At 38.1% G+C, this 18965-nt stretch overlaps 1 protein-coding gene across 4 annotated transcripts in view; it reads right to left on the bottom strand.

Annotated features, from left to right (window-relative positions):
- The window catches only part of Adamtsl1 (ADAMTS like 1), a 361048-nt gene extending 342484 nt beyond the window's left edge, over positions 1 to 18564 (bottom strand). For all 4 annotated transcript variants that reach the window (XM_048355943.1, XM_048356028.1, XM_048356104.1 and 1 more), the window contains exon 1: positions 18243 to 18564. In XM_048355943.1, the coding sequence (XP_048211900.1) occupies positions 18243 to 18305 (63 nt within the window). In that variant the 5' untranslated portion in view covers positions 18306 to 18564. The remainder of the gene's footprint in view (positions 1 to 18242) is intronic.
- Between the last annotated feature and the right edge of the window lie 401 nt (positions 18565 to 18965).

The raw sequence follows: 18965 nt of genomic DNA, 5'->3' as shown, positions 1-18965 counted from the left end.
ACGTCAGTGGTAGCGCACTTGCCTAACAAATGCAATCCTTAAGTTCAAAGCCCAGTACTGTCAAAAATATACTTTTTTTTAATTCTTGAAACAGAGGCTTTCTGCTTGGAACACAATTATCTGCAACCAGAGCAATGTCAGATCCCAAAATAACTTCTGAAAAGTAAAAGTAAACTGAACAAGAATGAGACCTGAAGAAGGAAGAAGAGGAGTGGGAGGAGGGAAAGGAGGGGGAGGGGAAGGGGAGGTGGAGAAGAAGAAAAAGAAGAGCAACTAAATTACACTGTATTCTGTACTTTTGACTAATGTGTATATTCTTACTTATTTCAATAAATACTTATACACAAAAAGTCATCCTAATGTTAGAGAAAAGCCAGCTTTATCTGATGGGTTTCCATTTGTGTATTAACTTAATACTCATTCAACATGTATCTGTGTATGCGTATGTGTAGATATAATCTACCATTGCCCACACACAATGTCCTTTATGAACAGAGCAACATAGAGCCAGACATGTTTGCTTTAGTTACAGATGTAGTTAGAGCTATAGTAATAGTTATAATTGTAGCAATCTGCTATGCATTTGCTGGTTAAAGGTGTACTTCTTTCACAGATCTAGCAGCCTACAGCTTTTTCTTCCATCTTATTCAGAGTAGGTTGTAGGATAACTTCCTAATTTTAAATCATTGTAAGACTTTGGCTTTCTAAAGGATAATTTGTCATCATTCTATGTAAACAATACATCTACTTAGACTGAGATGGGAAATATACTGGTAATTAGAGACAAACATAATAGTTGTCGCTCCCTCTCTATCAAGTTAACAGAAATATTCTGTTTTTTAGCTGGCAAAATTCTGTGTACTGTAACTGAAAAATTTCATTCAGTATTGTATATATGGGGAGTAATATAATCTTCTATCATTTGTAAGTTAAATGGCAATGTCCAGGAACCATTAGTCAAACCATTTATTAAATGTTTGCTAGTATATTAAATATAATATGATATTTATGATTCTGATGATCCCTCTCTGGCTCTCTGTGCTTGAAAAGTTGAAGCACATACTTGTAGAATTTATAAAACTGACTCTGTGTTTCCAACATGTAAGCATTTGAGTCTCTCGCCTTCTGTTTTGTAGCAAGAAGAGTTCATTTTCTTCTGGTATCATTCAATCTTATTGAATGAAGGAATCATATTTAAATGCATGGCAATAACCAGGCTAGCACTATGCAACATTAATAGATTAATGTCTGAAGTCGCACTATGGTCACTGAAGTGTCTCAGGAATATATTAAAATGGATGTTGGCCACAGAGAATCTCAAGATTGCTGAGGTGCACCCCAGGCATCTATTTCTAAAGCCCACTTTGTAATAAGCAGGGACAGTGAGGGTGCTAAATCATGGTTTACTACACCATTGGCTTCACAGCCTTGCTGTTTCTGGTGCTGGGCCTCTGAAACCAATTTCACACATGGCTGCTAGCAGCATTCTTTGAGCTATTAAGACGAAAGGGCTTTCTCCTCTTTTTATTAAAACCAAGCTTACTTTTATCTCCCAGTTCGCTCTCTGCTTTTCTTTCCACATTGTCAGTGGTGAGCATTCTGCTGGCTTCTGGCTGCTTTCCTTTACTCTGGAGCTTCTGGAAAGGCTAATCCACATACTCACCACCCACTTCCTCACCACCCAAAAATTCCTCCATGCTGTATAATCTGGCTTCTGCCCACTCCTGACTGACTGACGTGGCACCTCTGCCACCATCAGATCCTGTCATTCACCACATCCTGTGACCTTCTCACCTCTCCCTGTGGAATATGCCCCCCTAGTGTCTCTGGCAGTGAGAACTGGCCAGATGCTCTCCTGCCTTTCCTTACTCATCTTGACTGAGAAATGCTGGCATTCCTGAGGTTCTTTCCCAGGGCTCCAACTCTTCTATTTCCACCCTAGTGACCTTACTTAGTTTCTCTCACTTGCATTTCTCTTTGTAGGCAATGGACAAAGTGACATCTCTTCCAATCTCCCAGATATTATTTCCATCACAGGAATGCTTTGTTATAGATTCAACTTTTTAAAACCAAACTCAACATTTGAGGCTCTAATCTTTTAGCAGTCCTTCCCAAATAGAGTTAAAAAGCATATGAACTTTGCTATACAGGTTTCCCCTCCCCCACACCTCTTTCCTCTTTTACTTCCCTACATCCATATACACAGACACAGACACAGACCCTCCCCCCCCCCACACACACAAACAGACATACACAGAGGGGGAAGCATACATACACACACACACACACACACACACACACACACACACACATACACCATGCACAAGTCAATTTTCATTCTACTTCTGTAATGTCACTCCTTGCTGTTCCCTCTTTTCCATCCCTTCTACTAGTCTGGACTCCTTTTTCCATTGTCATTGAATGATGTACTTCATTTCCAGGTCTGGCAGGTCAGTTCCTCTGCAGCACTGTGGTTCTCCCTGTACCTTGACTCAGCTATGGATAATGGTTGTAACTGTGGGACAGTATGGGGCCTTAATTTCCAGCACAGTGATGGGTCCTCAAGTACACTGGCAGCTAGAGCCAATAAGAACTTTTGAGCAGGGCGGGATACAGTTGGGGCTCTGTGGTCCTCAAAGTACTTTTGCCATTCATTGGATCTTTACACTGTCCCTACAAGACACCAAAGATCTGTGGCTATTTTAGGAAGAGAAGGGAAACAGAGACTTGCTATTAAAAGGGTAATTGAGAAATCTATCACAACCAGTTTTCCCAGCAGAGAAGAGCAGCCTAGAAGGTCTTTGTGTCCAGTTAAGTAAGTGGTTGTAGTTGGGTGAAAAGACTAAGTCATTCAGACAGGAAGCAAGCTTAGTCGTCCAAGCAGAGTCATGAGAAGCTAGACCAAATACTTAATTTGACACAATGACCATCCCCCAAAAGGAAAATAAAGAAGAAATTAGATGATCACCAGATGCAGAAAACTGGTTATCCTGAGTATCTGTTTTATTTTGTCCTTTCAAATTAGGTTCAGAAAGGTTCTAATTTCTGTCTTACACAAAATATTTTAATATGTCTGTGGTCGCTAGTTTGGAATAAAAAGTTTAAACATCCAAATGGATAGCTCACATTACAGATGCCACTATAGCCTATGAATTGTAAGGAGCATTGTGTTGCACATTTGTGGGAGGTAGGAGAATCATCTCTATTTGAGGCCAACCTAGACAAAGGAGCAAGACCTCCCCTGAAAAGCAAACTAAAAGAAAAAAGCAGTGCTTAAGTGGTAGCATGCTTGCCAGAATCATTTGGAAAGCTAATAAAACACCAAAGCTTAGGCTGTATGAAGTCAGGTGAGAAGGGCCTGGATCTTCATAGCTTTGACAAACACTCATCTGATTCTGATACTGAGAAAATGTCAGAATTGAAAACACTCTAGTAACTTTCAGATTAAAGAAAATTTGGCTCACATAGATAAAGACAAGGGGTCCTAGGCAGGGGCCATGAATGTTAGTAGGACAGAAAAGAGCTGGTGAGTTCAGTGCGCATCCTCTCAAGTGCCTCAGTTTAGGGGAAACTTGCAGGGCCTTCTGCCTTAGAGGGTGGTGAATGGGATTGAAAAGGGTCCATAAATGAATTTCTGAATTTGAATTTCAAGCCTAGCTTTGCTCCCAGTAGTTACATATTAGAAAGACCCTGATACACTATTCCAGATACCAGAGATTGAAATCACACTATTATTTTATGTACTGTGGTATTTTTTTAACATAGAAATCACCCACTAAACTATGACCTGATATCAATTCAAAGTTCATCCAAGTTTCTAAAGTCAGGGGGAAAAAAAACCCTGTGTATCTTAGGATCGATGAAATACGGTACAAGCTGTGAACTCTCATGAACTCGGTTCTCTGAAACTGTGGAAATCACTCAGCACATTGGTGAGGTTTCTGCCAAAAGAGGCCAAAAACATAGTTCAAAAAACATGGAAAATAATCTGTACTGCATGTTTTAATATGATTTGTTTGCTATAAGAAATGAATACACGTAGGCAAAAAGGGGAACAATTCATACCACCTTTTAGGCTTTGGTCTTCAGTGTTCTTATCTTTAAAATAGATGTGGTTGATTTATATATCAACATCTATAAAGAGATAGTACAGTACTTGGCACATAGGAATCTATTTTTCCTTTTTCGAAATCTGATGAGATTTTTATGCTTCTATACTCAATTTTGAGGAAAGAAAAGAGGAAAGTAAAAGTGGTAGATGTCCAAAATTATTATGAAAGAAGGACCATCTGATATAATGCGTAAAAACTTGTTTGATGGTGTTCCGAAGCAATTCTATGCTATGAGGTGAGGCCAACAGATAATCAATTTTTCACTAAAGCTGCATGAAGAACCATGTGGAGACTATTTGTTTATAATTAGGAGAAGAAAAATACACATACACAAAGGATTCTAGTGGCTGATTAAATATAAGACTCCTGAGTGATCGGATTCACAGGGAATTTATGTGAAATTAAGCTCAAGCTTCCTTAATGAAACCAGGGAGTTATTTTTTTTTTTTTTTACAGCAAGCATCTCTCATGCACTGATGGAGGTGTCACTTTCAATGGTAGGCACTTGCTTAGCATGTGTAAGGCTTTGGGTTCAATCCCCAGGACTGCTAAAATCTCCAGTTTTATCTTAAATCTCTAAATCCATCATTTCCTGCTAAAAATGGCTTGTTTTTCTAAAGAGTGCCAATGAGTGTTTAACCAGAGCAGATGACTTACACTGAGATTCCTGCATCTTTACTAGAAACTCAGCTGCAAGGGGAACTGACATATGGCACCCAGACTAGACAGTGTGGAAGTTACAGGAATTGGGGCAAATGTATTTGCTGGTGGCCCAAATGAAAGTCCTTATTGGAACCTGGTGAGGTTCTGTTTGATAAGAGAACAGAGAAATGACCACATTGCCTCCAAGAAGGAACAAAGGAGCAAACATGCCTTTTTGCTACCTGAGGGCGGTTAACCTCTCAAAGGAGAAAAATGAGGGAAGGGGTAACTGGTATGACAAGAAATGTACCGACTACCTTACATATGTAACTTTAAACCCTTTGTGCATTATCTTGACAACAAAATTAAATAAAACTTGTTTTTTAAAAAGACACAGGACTGCTCTTCGGAAATACCCTTGGACTCACTGAGTGTGAACAAAGGGTGAAGTCTAACTGTTTATGCATCTCTCCAGCAAGATTGTGCCTGCAACTCATGCTTTGCTTAATAACAGAAAGTTCTTTTCTTTTTTTCTCACAAAGGACTCACATAGTTTGGAAAATATCATCCTTGACACTAAGACACAATTTTCAATAGGGATTCCTTGAGTAAAATTCATGCACTCTCATACTTTCACTTAGCCAACATTTATTGAGCACCTCCTCAGTGCCAGGATCTTTACTAAACAGTAGGGCCCTAAGGGAGCTCTAGCACAAAGCTGGTATTCTAAGTGTCCTTGAGCCTTAAGATGATGTCCATAAGAGGATTTTCCAGCTCATAGCTGGATAGCCCTTACAGCCAGACTTTCTCTCTTTTTCTTCATGGTAGCTGTTCCTTCTGACTTCTGGGATGATCACCAGGAGGAGAGAAAACGTTTTGTAGCATTTGATCACTTTTCTCTAGGCCGCTCCACTCTGTGCGGCCACAGAGCTGTCTTTCTAAAAAGTTTCTGGGCATGGCCTGCAAGGTCCTGTATAACCTGGCTAGACTCAGCTGTTGAGATTTACTCACTGTTCCTTGACTTCATCTCTCCATCCTTTCCTCGATGCCTTTGCTCAAGCAAGTTACTCTGCTTGGGAAGCTCCTTCTCTCTCCCCTTGGGCTAGTAAACTCCTACTGAGGTGCTTTCTGCCTAGGATGGAGCCTGAGGCACTCAGACAGAAAAGGATAGCATCCTTCCACTTCTAGCCCTTTTATGCCACTGCAGCCCCTTCTAGGCTCTGCTCAGCGTCCATCTCTGTTATCTTCTAAACTTTCTTTTTAAAAAGGATCTCAAGGAAAAGAGACAGTCATGGAGCCATCCAGCCCATGATGAAGTTTTCACTGATAACACAGAATCATTTTTTATTGGTACACAGAATAAAGAGAAAAATAAGGACACTAGTTTCCTATAAACTATATGTGGTATTTTTTTCTTCTGAAATTTTGCACCTGGAACATTGGCTTTTTCAAATGGTTTTTAGGTTCTTGCTTGCATGAAACAAAATGTGGAGTTGAAACAAGTGGGTATGCTGTGTCCGTTCAAATCCTCACTCAGCTGCAAGCAGCTGAGTGGCTTTAGGCGTGTAATAACCTCTCTGTGCCTCAGTAAACCCATCTGCTAAAATAATCTGAAAAATAATTGCAACGACTCCACTGGAGAATTAGTTAAATTAATATATGTGAAGTGTTTCTTACAATGAAGGAAGCCTTCTCTTTCCTAATGTTATTTCCCTTATGAAACTATGGTGATAGTTTCTTTTATTAATGTCCTTAGATGACAATAAAAATGAGAAATTGTGTATTTTCTAAACCTCCTTCCTATCTGCAAATCATCCCTTTATTTCTTTTTGAAATTTTAGTGGCCTGTGAAATGCAAATATCCGGGAATCACTTCTTTAAATTATCTACAACTCTAAGGTAGGCATACAATACTGGATAGGATTTTTAAAATCATGGAGCCCAAACAGTACTAATCTGGGGAGTCTCAGCAACACACAACTGAAATGAGCAAACCTTTTTGAGAGAAAGCTACTGCTAGTAGCATCCTGTATGCATGAGGCTCATTGGCCTTTTATGCACTTGAATGAAGGGCTGGTTTAAAGGTTTCACTGCATAAGCACAGTTCTATGATTGAAAAGACAGGTGTTTATGTATCAAATAAACACAGAGACAGAGTAATACACTCATTAAGCTTTGGTTTCAGTATTACATTTTTTTTTTAAGAAAAGGATTTCAGGAAAGAAAAGGCATGACTCAAAAATAACCTTAAATATAAATCTTTAGAAAGTTAGAGTTTTTCTAACACATTCTTTCTTGAATCACTATAAATAATGAATTAATGTGTCTATTTCTTTAGGCAGAGACCCCCTTACATCAGCAATAGTTAAATATACAGTTTAAAGAAAATAGTATCATGACAGCAACATAAAACCTGTGCAAAGTACGCCAATTAATTCCTGTCTTCCCCACCCCACTTCCAAACCCTTTCTGATATTACATGAAGAAAGCCCCATATTTGTACCACATCTGCTCTGTTCAACAGTGTATGGCCAAGAATCCAGCAGAGGAATGATGATGCTGTTTTACACTAAGGGGAGAGAAGAAAGCTCACAGTACTATTTGTAAGGTCTTTTATGCCAGTTATTTATACAGATATGTAACCAAAGTAATGAAAGCAAGAGAAGTGATGACTTACTACTATAACACAAGTCTCTGGAAAGACACAAGCTTTGCAGATATTAGTTCCCTGTTCTTTTCAGGTTATCTTGATGTTTATAAGCTGATAGATAAAGATTGTTTTCCAACAACTCCATTGGTTCCTTGGCTCCTTCTGTCTGTGACATCAGTTGACACTTTGACTCCTCTCTCTCTCCCAAGGCCAGCTCAATGGTCTTGTATTTTTATTACTTTATTGTAAAGATAATGTACAGAGGGGTTTCAGCTACATAAGTAATGAGTACATTTCTTTTTGAACAGTGTTACCCCTTCCCTCGTTTTCTCTCTCTTTGCATCCCCCCAATTCCTCTAGTCCCAAGTTGTAAAGTTCATTTCCAACATAGTCTTGTGAGTATCACTGTTATATCATTTTTTAGTCACAACTCCACAGCTCCATTCTGGCTTTTGGTGGTTCATTAGAGGTAAGAGTTTCATGAACTTTCCTGCCCAGGTTGGCTTTGAACTGTGATCCTCAGATCTCAGCCCCCTGAATTTGCTAGGATTATAGGCATGAGTCACTAATGCCCAGCTCTTTACAGGTATTTAGTAGTAATGTGGTATGTTTAAAAGACAATGAATTTAACTAAAGGAGAATAAGTGGAAAAGAAAGGGTTCCAGATCTTGGCATCATCAGGATTCTCCTTACAAAGTCCTTTGCAAATGTCTGTATTTAAAGTCTGATTATTTTCCAAACTATAAAGCTAGAATAGGAAATTAATTCATGTATTCAAACATCTAATTTACATTAAGAACTTTATGTACAGCAGGCTACCTGTTGGCAAGGATACAAAGATAGCCAAGACATAAATCAAATCCAACTCTTGTCTTCAAAACCATCTCAGTCAATTGAGGGCACATGCCATATTCCTCAAAGATCCTTTCTAATTCAAAAGAACTGGTGGATGAATGGCCTGGAAATCTAAGCGCTGTTAAGCTACCTCTATGACAATATATTCAAAGTATGTTTGTTATCTCAGACTAGCTACAAGCCCCAAATGACAAGTAAAAGCACGTGGCCCATCAAGGAGATTATATTAGGTGTCCGTGACCAATGCTTATAACAACTAAATGAAAGAACAGGCAAGTTTTTTTTTTTAAAAATTACTATCAAATCTCACTTCAGCACTTGAACAGTAGGAGTTCTTATTGTTTCCATTACCTTTTCCATTCTGGTTCTATTGCTGAACAATACATGTACAAACTTCAAATGGTGATTGAGATTAGAGCTGGCAAGCTCAGTTGAGAAATTGGACACCCCACCATACCTTACTACGAGAACAAAGTGAAGTCTATTTATTTTATTGGACAGTTTGAATTTATTGTAAGTTGCTCACAATTTCCTGTCTCGTTTCTTTAGAGCTCTTGGGATTTATGTCAGGATATCTTAGGTTATCACACTCCTTTGCCCCAGCATTTATGCCAATGTACCAAATCGTCTCAGAGAATGTCCCCAGACAAAAATTGAAAAGAAAATACCCAAAGCTTTAGTTGGAGAATGGCAGAAACTTTGGAAAAAATCTGAAAAAGCAATGAAGATGAAAATGGAAACTCCGTGAAAATTAATGTAGTGGAGAATTGGCGAACATACTACTTATTTCTTTAAACAAATAGAAGAGAGAACCCGCTTATGAGGTGCACCCAAATAATTCACAGGTGGTGAAACTATTAGAGTTCTGAAAGTTTGTTCCTCAGAAGGAGACTAAATCCCTATTATAAATGGTATATGCCTCCCCTGATTGATTTTTCTGCTATTCCTTTTCTTTCATCTACCTTCATTTTAGTTTAATTAAATTATTTTAAGGAACGTGGGGTGCACACCCTCAGGAAATGAGGCAGGAGTATACAAGTTTGCTGGGGTCAGCCTAAGCTATTTAGTAAGCATCTATCTCAAAAACAATGAAAGAAAAAGACAGGATAGAAAGAAGAGAAAGAAAATAAGTACTTTAGGTAAAACTCTAGCAAAATGCTAAGGATACTAGGAGATGCAATGTACTATAGTAATTACAGTTACAAAACTATAATTCCAAGTTGAATGTTTCTTTGCATAGATTTTGGATATTGCAATATTAATACAGTAGTAAGAACATAAAATTGGGGTCTGACAATATGATTTTGCAGTGATAGAAGAATAGGTTAAAAACTCCCTATATATTGGTCAAGCATTGTGATAATCCTCATAATTACAGCAATCTGCTTTCTCTGTTTTGAGACAAAATTTCACTATTTAATGTAGGCTGGCATAAAACTTACTGTATAGTTCAGGCAGGCCTTGAACTTTTGATCATTCTGACTCAGTCTTCCAATCACTAAGATTACAAGGCATTGTAGCATGTATAACTAACAATTTGCTTCAATAACTTTTTTGCCCTAAAGAATTAATCTTACCTAAGAATCTATTCCTGTGTATTTTCTTGCACAATAAGAATAATTTTAAAGTCTGAAGTCAAATATATTTGAAGCAACATATTACATGAAAGTAACACTCTGGGGCTGGGAACATGGCCTAGTGGTAGGGTGCTTGCCTTGAATACATGAAGCCCTGGGTTCGATTCCTCAGCACCACATATATAGGAAAGGCCAGAAGTGGCACTGTGGCTCAAGTGATAAGAGTGCTAGCCTTGAGCAAAAAGAAGCCAGGGACAGTGCTCAGGCCCTGAGTTCAAGCCCCAGGACTGGCAAAAGAAGGAGGAGGAGGAGAAGGAGATGGTGGTAACACTATGGAAGAAGCCCTAATTAATTAACACTCACAGACAGACAATAGGGTTAAAAAATAATATCTAAAGTGGGACAGAAAATGTATTTATAGGCTGAGCTACAAGATAGAGCAATCGAAAACATCACAAAACTGTTGACCACAAAAGAATTGTTTTTGTAAATTTTTAAAATTCACACAAAGCACCTAAAAAGAGAACCCAAGTGTCTCGTTGTGAGTACTGGGGCTTAATCTATGTCTCATGGAAACTTTAGCTGTCTTTGTGGAACCTAGGCTTCTTGTTAAGCAGATAGTAGATACATGATTTTCACCTGAAGGAAAGTAATCACTTGACCTGTGATCGCAACTTTTGAGTTTGCAATACACAGTAGCTTTATCTCTCATAGCATCTTGAGAAGTTAAGTGGAAGTGAAAATAAGTGCATAGATATGCAGCCAAAATATAAAAGGAATTGCACAACAGGGTCGTGTTCATCCATGAACATGCAATCAGTATTGAAGACCAGGGGGTTACATTCCTAAGCCAGAGTTTTACCTCCACATGGGGCACAGTTACAGTTTGGGGATGGCTTGTGTGTCTCCTATACACAGCTCCATCATGGTTCACTTCTTGGGTCCCAGGTTGTAGTACAGAAGATATAGCTCTTTAATGATCTTTTGGTCATTGGGGGGTGTTTGCTCAGGGATTGTGGATAGATGCCTATTTCCTTTTCTGCTCCTGGTCTGAGAAGTAATCTTTGCTTGTACTCAAATACTCTGGTCATTGCTGCCCATGCCATGAAGTGATACATACAGCCAAGGGCAGCAGCCCTTTGACACAGACCTCAAGCTATGCCATTTGGACTTACAGCCTCTGAAAGCAGGAACCAAATAAATAGCTTCTCTTATTAAGCTAGCTGCCTTGGGTATTTTGTTATAGAGTCAAAACTGAGAGATGACTCAAGAAAAATATGCCAAAGATACTTAAAATACCAGGTTGACTAAATAAATGTATTGTACTTTATGTGCTGCTATGTAAAACATTTCTTTGCCTTTGGATTCTGTTTCTTTCCACTGTTGTCACTTGCTTACATCTTAATTTTTTGATAGTCTGTATTTTGAGCTTTAGCTTATGCTTTGGTTTTTGCTTCTTAGTCTTTTTTCTGTTGTCTTTGTTTTCTTCTTGGATCTGTTTGGTTCTGTGACTTATCCTGTTGGTTAGGCCCTGCTTAGTTTTAGGAGATTTTAACTAGCTTACCATAGACCTGTCTCTGTTGGTTTTTTTCTTCATTCCTTTCTACTTCTCTCACTCAGGGAGTATATGTTTGAAAAATGGACTCTTTTTCCTGTAGTAAAATACCCTCAACTACTTAGTACATTTTGAATATGTAGTAAATTGCAAATTTCAGTGACTAAATGACTGTCCACTTGGTGTGCATCTTCTTACTTCTTTTTCCATGTAATACGTGGAAAGTGGATTTAGTACTTACAAGTAAGCACTAGCATGCATGGCATCTAAATTCAAAGCATGTGCTATTTGAACATTTTCAGCATAACAACACGTTTCCACAAATTTCAGTGTATTCACACACAATAAAGGTTTGTTTCTTACTCCTGACTAAGTAAATGCTCACTGTGAAAGTCTGTGAGAGTGGTGATGAAGAGCTGGGCTCCATGGAGTCACTACCTAGTCCTACTACTTTCTGTGTCTACCATTCCTTATGGCTTGAAAATTGTTTACTGGATTCTCTGCATCTAGCAGCCAGGTAAACAGAGAGGGCTTGATGTATTTGATGCTTAGAGGATCATGTGCAAAGGGTTAAGCATACAGAGACATGTGCTACTTCTGACTATATGCTATAGACCAGAACACTGTCACACAGTACTGCCTAAAGCACAGGAAAAGGCTAGAAAGATGTAGTTTGGCATTGAGCCCAGGAGTAAAAAGAAATGAGTTTTGGTGAATCCATACATTGCCTCTGCTAAAAGGGAAGTGTATAAGTACTTTCAAGTTTTATAAAACTAAAGTGAATAAAAATATCATGTTTTTCCATTGGACAAGTCTTGTGAAAGGAAAAATACTTGAGAACTTAATGGATAAAAGGTATATGAAAGCATGAAAAGTAATTCATCCTAATTGACAACAGCAAAAGGAATTGCTGTTTGATTATTGTTCATTATATGGCTGTATTTGTTGAGAAAGAAAGAGAGAAACAGAAAATATAGGTCTTTTTTGAAATGATTAGTTTTTAACTTTGTTTTACCAAAACCAGAAATAATGTTTCACATAAAAAATGAATGTTCACATTTTCCTTTTCTAGTTGTACTTAACCCTCATTGTATAATTTCTTGCTGAGTCACTCTTATTTATTTTCTTAGTCATTCAACCACATTTATGAGATCTAATTAGTAGGCATTTTGATAGAGGTATGAGAAGCAAGTTATTCCTTCTGCTGTCCCCCGCAACCCTGTGGGGTAGACAGAATGTAGGCTAAGTGTGAAAAGTATAACAGAAATAAGTGCAATGTAGTACAAGAAATTTTAGTCATTTTTAAAGTATTTTAGATATTATAATTATTTATTGATTCCTTCTGACAAGTGATTACTGGGTGCTGATCTTATATGTAACTTGCAATATGTTAGTGAAGTTTGGGGTAATGATAGTCAAACATAGAAATTATATCATTTCTTCTGGAAGGTTACAGTTGCTTATTTAGATACAGAATATTTCTGTGACCAAATAGAGGACACGAATATAGGAAAATAGGCAAACTGATTTATCAATTCTGAGTTTCTTGGGAATGCACCAAATGAAAACCCAGAGGACATTGTTGGTTGTAGCCATTGGCCTATCTTCTTGACATGGCCAAAAACTTTTAACTAGCTACTTTCTGGGCTGGGTGCTCCCACAAGCAAATTCCCTGGAGGGGAGGCAGAACAGTTAGGCTTTATTCAATGTGGGTTTTAATCTTGAAGTTCAGGAATTGGGGAGATTTAGTCATTTATTTTTGAGCTCATGGAAAGAAGGGGTTGATAGCAACAGCTTACCCCAGTGAGCAGGCCGGCTCTCCACACAGCTGTGCTGCCCTGCTTCAATTAGGAGCCTTTTGGACTTACATCACCTCTGCTATGCCAGTCCTAAACTGCTCATGAGCTAGTACTGCCAATCAAGACAAAATCCAACCACATGGTATGGTTTTTATGATGGAAACAATAAATGACATGAACTTGTCTCATTTTGGTGAAAACACAAAGTTTGATGTCTGAAGAAAATTAGAAACAATGGCAAGATGGTAATACTTGATTTCAATGCATTTTCCTGGGTCTATTTCAACACTCTTAACTAGTAGGTTATTTGTTTTGGTTCAAGAAATGCTCTTGTCCAGGAAAAGACTCTGATGCTAATACTATGAAGGGGGTCACTCTTTGGGTCACTAAATAGTACTCATGATGTCACAGAAACAGTAGAATATGCTTAGTGACAAAGGACAGAATGAAACTCAAATAATTGAATCTGAGAATGTGTCGTCCCTGGAGCCTGAAAAGATACACAAATTAAAAGCAAGATTGTCATTTCACCAAAGGAACTAGATTATACATAAAGTCAGAAAACATGGGAAATATGAAAAATTAGAGCACCATGTGATAAACTGTAATTCCTTCTGTCTCGGCTTACAAGCAGTTCTGATGCCCGTATCTAAAGGCCCTGTGCTAGTTACTACAATCATTGCAGAAATTTGAAAGATGCAACTTTTTTTTCTGAGAGTTAAAAATTCTATTTTTATTAAGCCACAACAAAAGTGAGGACGGAACCACCAAATGGTGTCTCATCCTAATGTAAGTCCTGTGCAACATGCATTAAAATAACCTGGGTTTAGAAAGATTACCTTGTATACTTCACTAATAAAAATTTCACAAACACTGACTAATTTTGGTATTAGACTATAAGAATGAACCTATGTCACTCCTAAATTACAGCAGAGAAATAGCCTACCTCACCTCATGGCATGCTAGAGGATTACATCCCACTTTATCCAAATATATTGGTAAAATGGTATGAATTAATAATTACATAAGGATAAAAATACAACATTCACTTATTTTCTATCTCTTTCTCTCTCCTCTGCTTTACCCTCCCTTTCACTCTTTGTGCAAATCCTGGGGCTTAATCTTGGGACCTGGGTACTATTCCTGAGCTTCTTTTGCACAAGGATAACACTCTACCACTTGACACACAACTCCTCTTCTTGATTTTTGGGTAATTTGTTGGAAATAAGTGTCTCATGGACTTTTCTGCTTGGGCTGGTTTCAAACTGGCTTTGAACTACGATCCTCAGATCTCATCTTCTGGAGGCATTAGAGGCACGTGCCACCAGAACTTGGCTCCTTTTTCTCCTTCAAGTTTTCAGTATCTATAGAATCTGTGAAGGAAAATATTTCCTGGAGTAAAAGGATTTCTTCTGTAGTTCACTAGCGGCCACTGTTGGACATTAGTTTATATAGAGTGATAGAATCAGTTCACGTGAAAAAAAATCTAAGGATATCTAAAAAATATCTAAGGACTTGGTCCTCAGTACACTAAAACACTAAAAACTGGATTCTGAAAAGGCTAACCATTTTACAAAATCATCAAGAGAATAATTTAAAAATAAGTGCCTTGCTTTGCCCGATAAATTCATGAGAAAAATCCTTAACCTTGATTTAAAGACAGTATGAGAATAAGAAATAGACTAGAAGTACTATGTATATAAACACACACACACACACACACACACACACACACACACAGTTGGAAAAGGCTACAATCTGCTATAATAAGGGATTCAACATTAATTCCACAAGCTAATGGTGCTTCTTGCAATCCAAGATAGATTCACTTAGATAATAGTGGAACAGAGTGCCAGAGGAACTGAAGGAATGGCTATTGTGTTTGACTGGTTTCCATGTATAAATTAGTATAGAGAAGAAAAAGAAATTCAACAGAAAAACACATGTACTTTATTATAATTTCTAGTGTTACTCTTGCAACTCTCACAATAGCAAGCAAAAGAGCTTAAAGGCACTCAAAAGAAACAAAAAGCAAATGCAAGCTTGATTCAATGCCTTTCTGACAAGAAGTGATTTGACTTCAAGTGTGGATGGATACATGTGTCAATGGGCGGTCATGGTTTCTGCCACATTTCTTTTGAACTAAACAACTGAGACAAAGAAGGGAGAATGGGAAAAGGGAATAAGGTGGGAAGCTTACGAAAGTTGTGTCAAGTGTCTATTTCACCTGACTATCAAGATGAAATCTCTTGATTGGTACTATTGTCCAGTTGTGTTTGGAGTGAAGAATTTAATCATGTATTTACCACACATAAAAATATGGGCCTCATTCTTTCAGAAATAATGACTTAGGTAAAAAAAGGATTTTGACAAAATTGAGTCTCATAGCAGCCAGTATGTGTACACACTCAAGAAACAAGTCCTGAAACAGGGGATTTAGCTGTCAATGACAGGAAGGTTATTTTGAAGGTAAATCCTGGACTGCCAGGAAACAGACAGGATGTTTTCCAATTAAGTCACAGGGATCCTTAGAAATCATTTAAATAAATTCTAATAGTAGATAGACTTATGTAATATATAAAGAATTATAGGCAAAATATATCCTCCGATTAATTGCGCTATCAAGTCTGAGGGTTGAACTGATGATGTCACATTTCTACTTTTAAGTCAACTGCAGGTCAGGTTAAAGCTTTCTTCCTCTTAACCCAAAAATTCAATACTAAATGAAAGAGGCAGTTAATGAGCAAGCATCGCCAGGGTCCTTAACTCAATACTAACAAAGCTACAAGAGGCAGATAATGAGCAAGATAGCAAGGGTCCACCTGGTTGTGTGCATCTTCAATGGCCTACGTGGTGCAAACACCCTCCACAGCTCTGAGAAAGAGCACAGACCAACCCACATCATTGCTCCTAACATTTCAGAACAGTTTACAGCCATAATACAAAGCAAACAATTTCTGTTCTCTCCATTACTTGACCTTTGGATCAAATGTGAGCATGCTTCCTTGTTTGTAAAATGGGTTTCAACATGCCTTTGCATGTTATCATGAAGATTGACTGAGAATCTTCTCCAACAATGAACTATTTTGCCACTTTGAGGCACACAATACGTAACAGCTCTCACTAACGTAGGCATTGCTCCACAATTGGGATTCTGCGCTCCGTGAGGTCTTTCTTCTCTTGCAGAACTGTCTGATTATTAATCACTTAAACATAGGCATAAAAACAAATACTTCAATCTAACTTCCTAACAAAATTAGTGTATTTCAAACTTATATTCTTCTGTAATAAGGAAATATTTTTTTCTTTTATGTAAACCTAATTATATGCTCAACTATCTGTGTGAATATTCAAGCCACCATAGAGGAATATAATGCATTTACCAACTGTCTAGCAAGTCAGTCTATTCTTGAATGGGAGAGTGTTACTAAAGTATAATGAGACCATACTTCCATATTAAAGTATCAAAAGAGTAATGCATACTGGGAATTAGCTTTATGATTCAATTTAATGAGAAAACAACAAACACTATTTTAAAAATCACAAAGAGGAAAGATGAGACAAACTAATGATGTATTTAAGTAACATATTCCATATGGAAAAAATGAGACATCTTTCATGAATTACTTGCTCCATAAGTCATAAAGCACACCTAAACATTCTGCTCTTTATAGTCTTCAGAATAGTGAAATCTCATAGTCTATGTATGCTTAAAAGTTTAGTTGTGCTATAAGTGTCTATAAGAAATTTAAATATATATATTTCTGATTGCAAAGCAGGGTTATACTTTTTAGCTTCAATGATGAAACTGATTAAGATGGAAAAATGGATAAAATATTGAATCACTGATGGGTCTTCCTGGAGGTTTTTGTTTTTGTTTTTCTTTTTTTTTTCAGTTGATACTGAATAGCTTGATTCCCTCCCTCCAAAATAGTGCAGATCAAATTTGTCAGAATGAAAGCAGGCCAAAAACTTTCCTTCTGCATCAACAAAGAAATGTCACTTTTATGCTGGGCATATTTTTACCTGTTCCCTCCTTGCCTTCTTACCTTCTGAGGAAGTTCTGGCATGCCATAAATGTGGCAAGGAAAGCTACAATCACGTTTGTTTGGAACCAATGTGTGCAAATCTTGGAATCAAACCTTCAGATGAGGTTTACAAAACTGCCTGCCCAGAACACTCTGGTTTAAAAAATGTGCATTGCTATTAATATTTTGAGTGTAGATTTTTTTTGGACAGTAAATGTTCATTTTCTGCCCGTAAAACCAAGTATGAGTCACAACGGAACATTTACTTTGAGTCAAAAAATGCAATGTGTGCTGATGTTCAGGGGAAGAGCATCTTATCACTAGGATTGGGGAGATCAGCCGTACGAAAAATCATCAGTTCTTTTTCCCCCCTTGTCTTCAAAAAGGAGATCTGAGATCAAACACTCTAATCCTCAGTTCATAAATATGAGCATTAACTGTTATCCACAAATGGCTTGCAGTAATTATGAGCTATAATCTGGATGGCCTGAAAGAACTCTCCTTCCTTTTTTTTTTAAAACCTGGTTCCTTAATACATATGTATAGGAGGGAAAATAATTCATACACAGTACTGGAGGAAAGCCCCTCTCACAGCCTATCCTTCAAAAAATTCCAGCAACACCACAGCGAGTGAGTTTGATTTCAGGATGTCTGTTACCCAAATTCCAAGCATAGACACAACCATTTATACAGTCTTCAGCTCCGACTTTATGCAGTGTATCCTACAGTTCCTATCTCAGTTATCAATACAATTACATACCTGCAACTAGTTCCAGAAAGTTTTGCAGACTTTATTTTGTTTGGGAAGCTGGGGTTAAAGTTCTAAAAGAGTTATTTTTCTTGCTTTTTAAAACCATATACATTCTTTTACCTGGAGTTTTTAAGATCAGGATCATACACACACACTCTCACACACATATACTCACACACATGTACACACACACATACACACCGACAGACACACACAAACACCTCCACGGCACCCAGACTAAATGGGAACGTATTGAAATGAAAAGACATTTACCAGGAGTAGGAAAGCCAGAACCAGGAGCCGTGTGCCAGGAGTTGCCCGACGGCAGCATTCCATGCTTGGATCCTTGCCGGAATCCGAATCGGACACTGAATAAGCTGCTAAGTGCTCCTCTGCCTGCTGTCACCTCCACTGCTGGTGCTAACACTCCGGTCCTGCCTATCAGCTTCCATCAGCCCCGCTCACATTTCCTGACCGAGGGTGGGTGGGTGGATGGGTGGGGGGTAAGCTGAATGGAATCTCTCTCGGAGCAGGCAGCCAGCCAATCAGGCTCCTGCTAATCAGACATGCTGAATAACAAAGCCAGGGGGACAGAGAAAGTGTAACAGTGCGAGCTGAAAGGGGGAGAGGACAGAAAAGAAAGGAGCTAGCTGGAGAAGGAGTGCCAGCAGGAAAATGCCAGGGATGCAGAAGGGCAAAGCCCTCACTGTGCTTTTAACTAACCTGGTTAGCTCTTTGTGAGATACGTTTCCCTTGGCCTGTTGCCTGTGACCATGTCTGTTGCTTTGTAATGTACAGTAGCTCTCTGTGACCCTGTATTGTTTCATTCAGGAGAGAAACTTAATCCCTGTCAATATATAACATATGCCATAAAGGGAAAGAGCCATAGTCAAAAAATGGACTTACTGTGTCCTTTAAATATATTCTATACAACAGTTTGCTTCTTCTTTTCCTTCCAGAAATTTCCTCTTTATTTTCCTCTTTGACATGGAAAAG

Source organism: Perognathus longimembris, chromosome 1 (genome assembly GCF_023159225.1).
Source record: "Perognathus longimembris pacificus isolate PPM17 chromosome 1, ASM2315922v1, whole genome shotgun sequence".
Lineage (NCBI taxonomy): Eukaryota > Metazoa > Chordata > Mammalia > Rodentia > Heteromyidae > Perognathus > Perognathus longimembris.
This window is presented reverse-complemented; position numbering and strand designations above follow the sequence as displayed.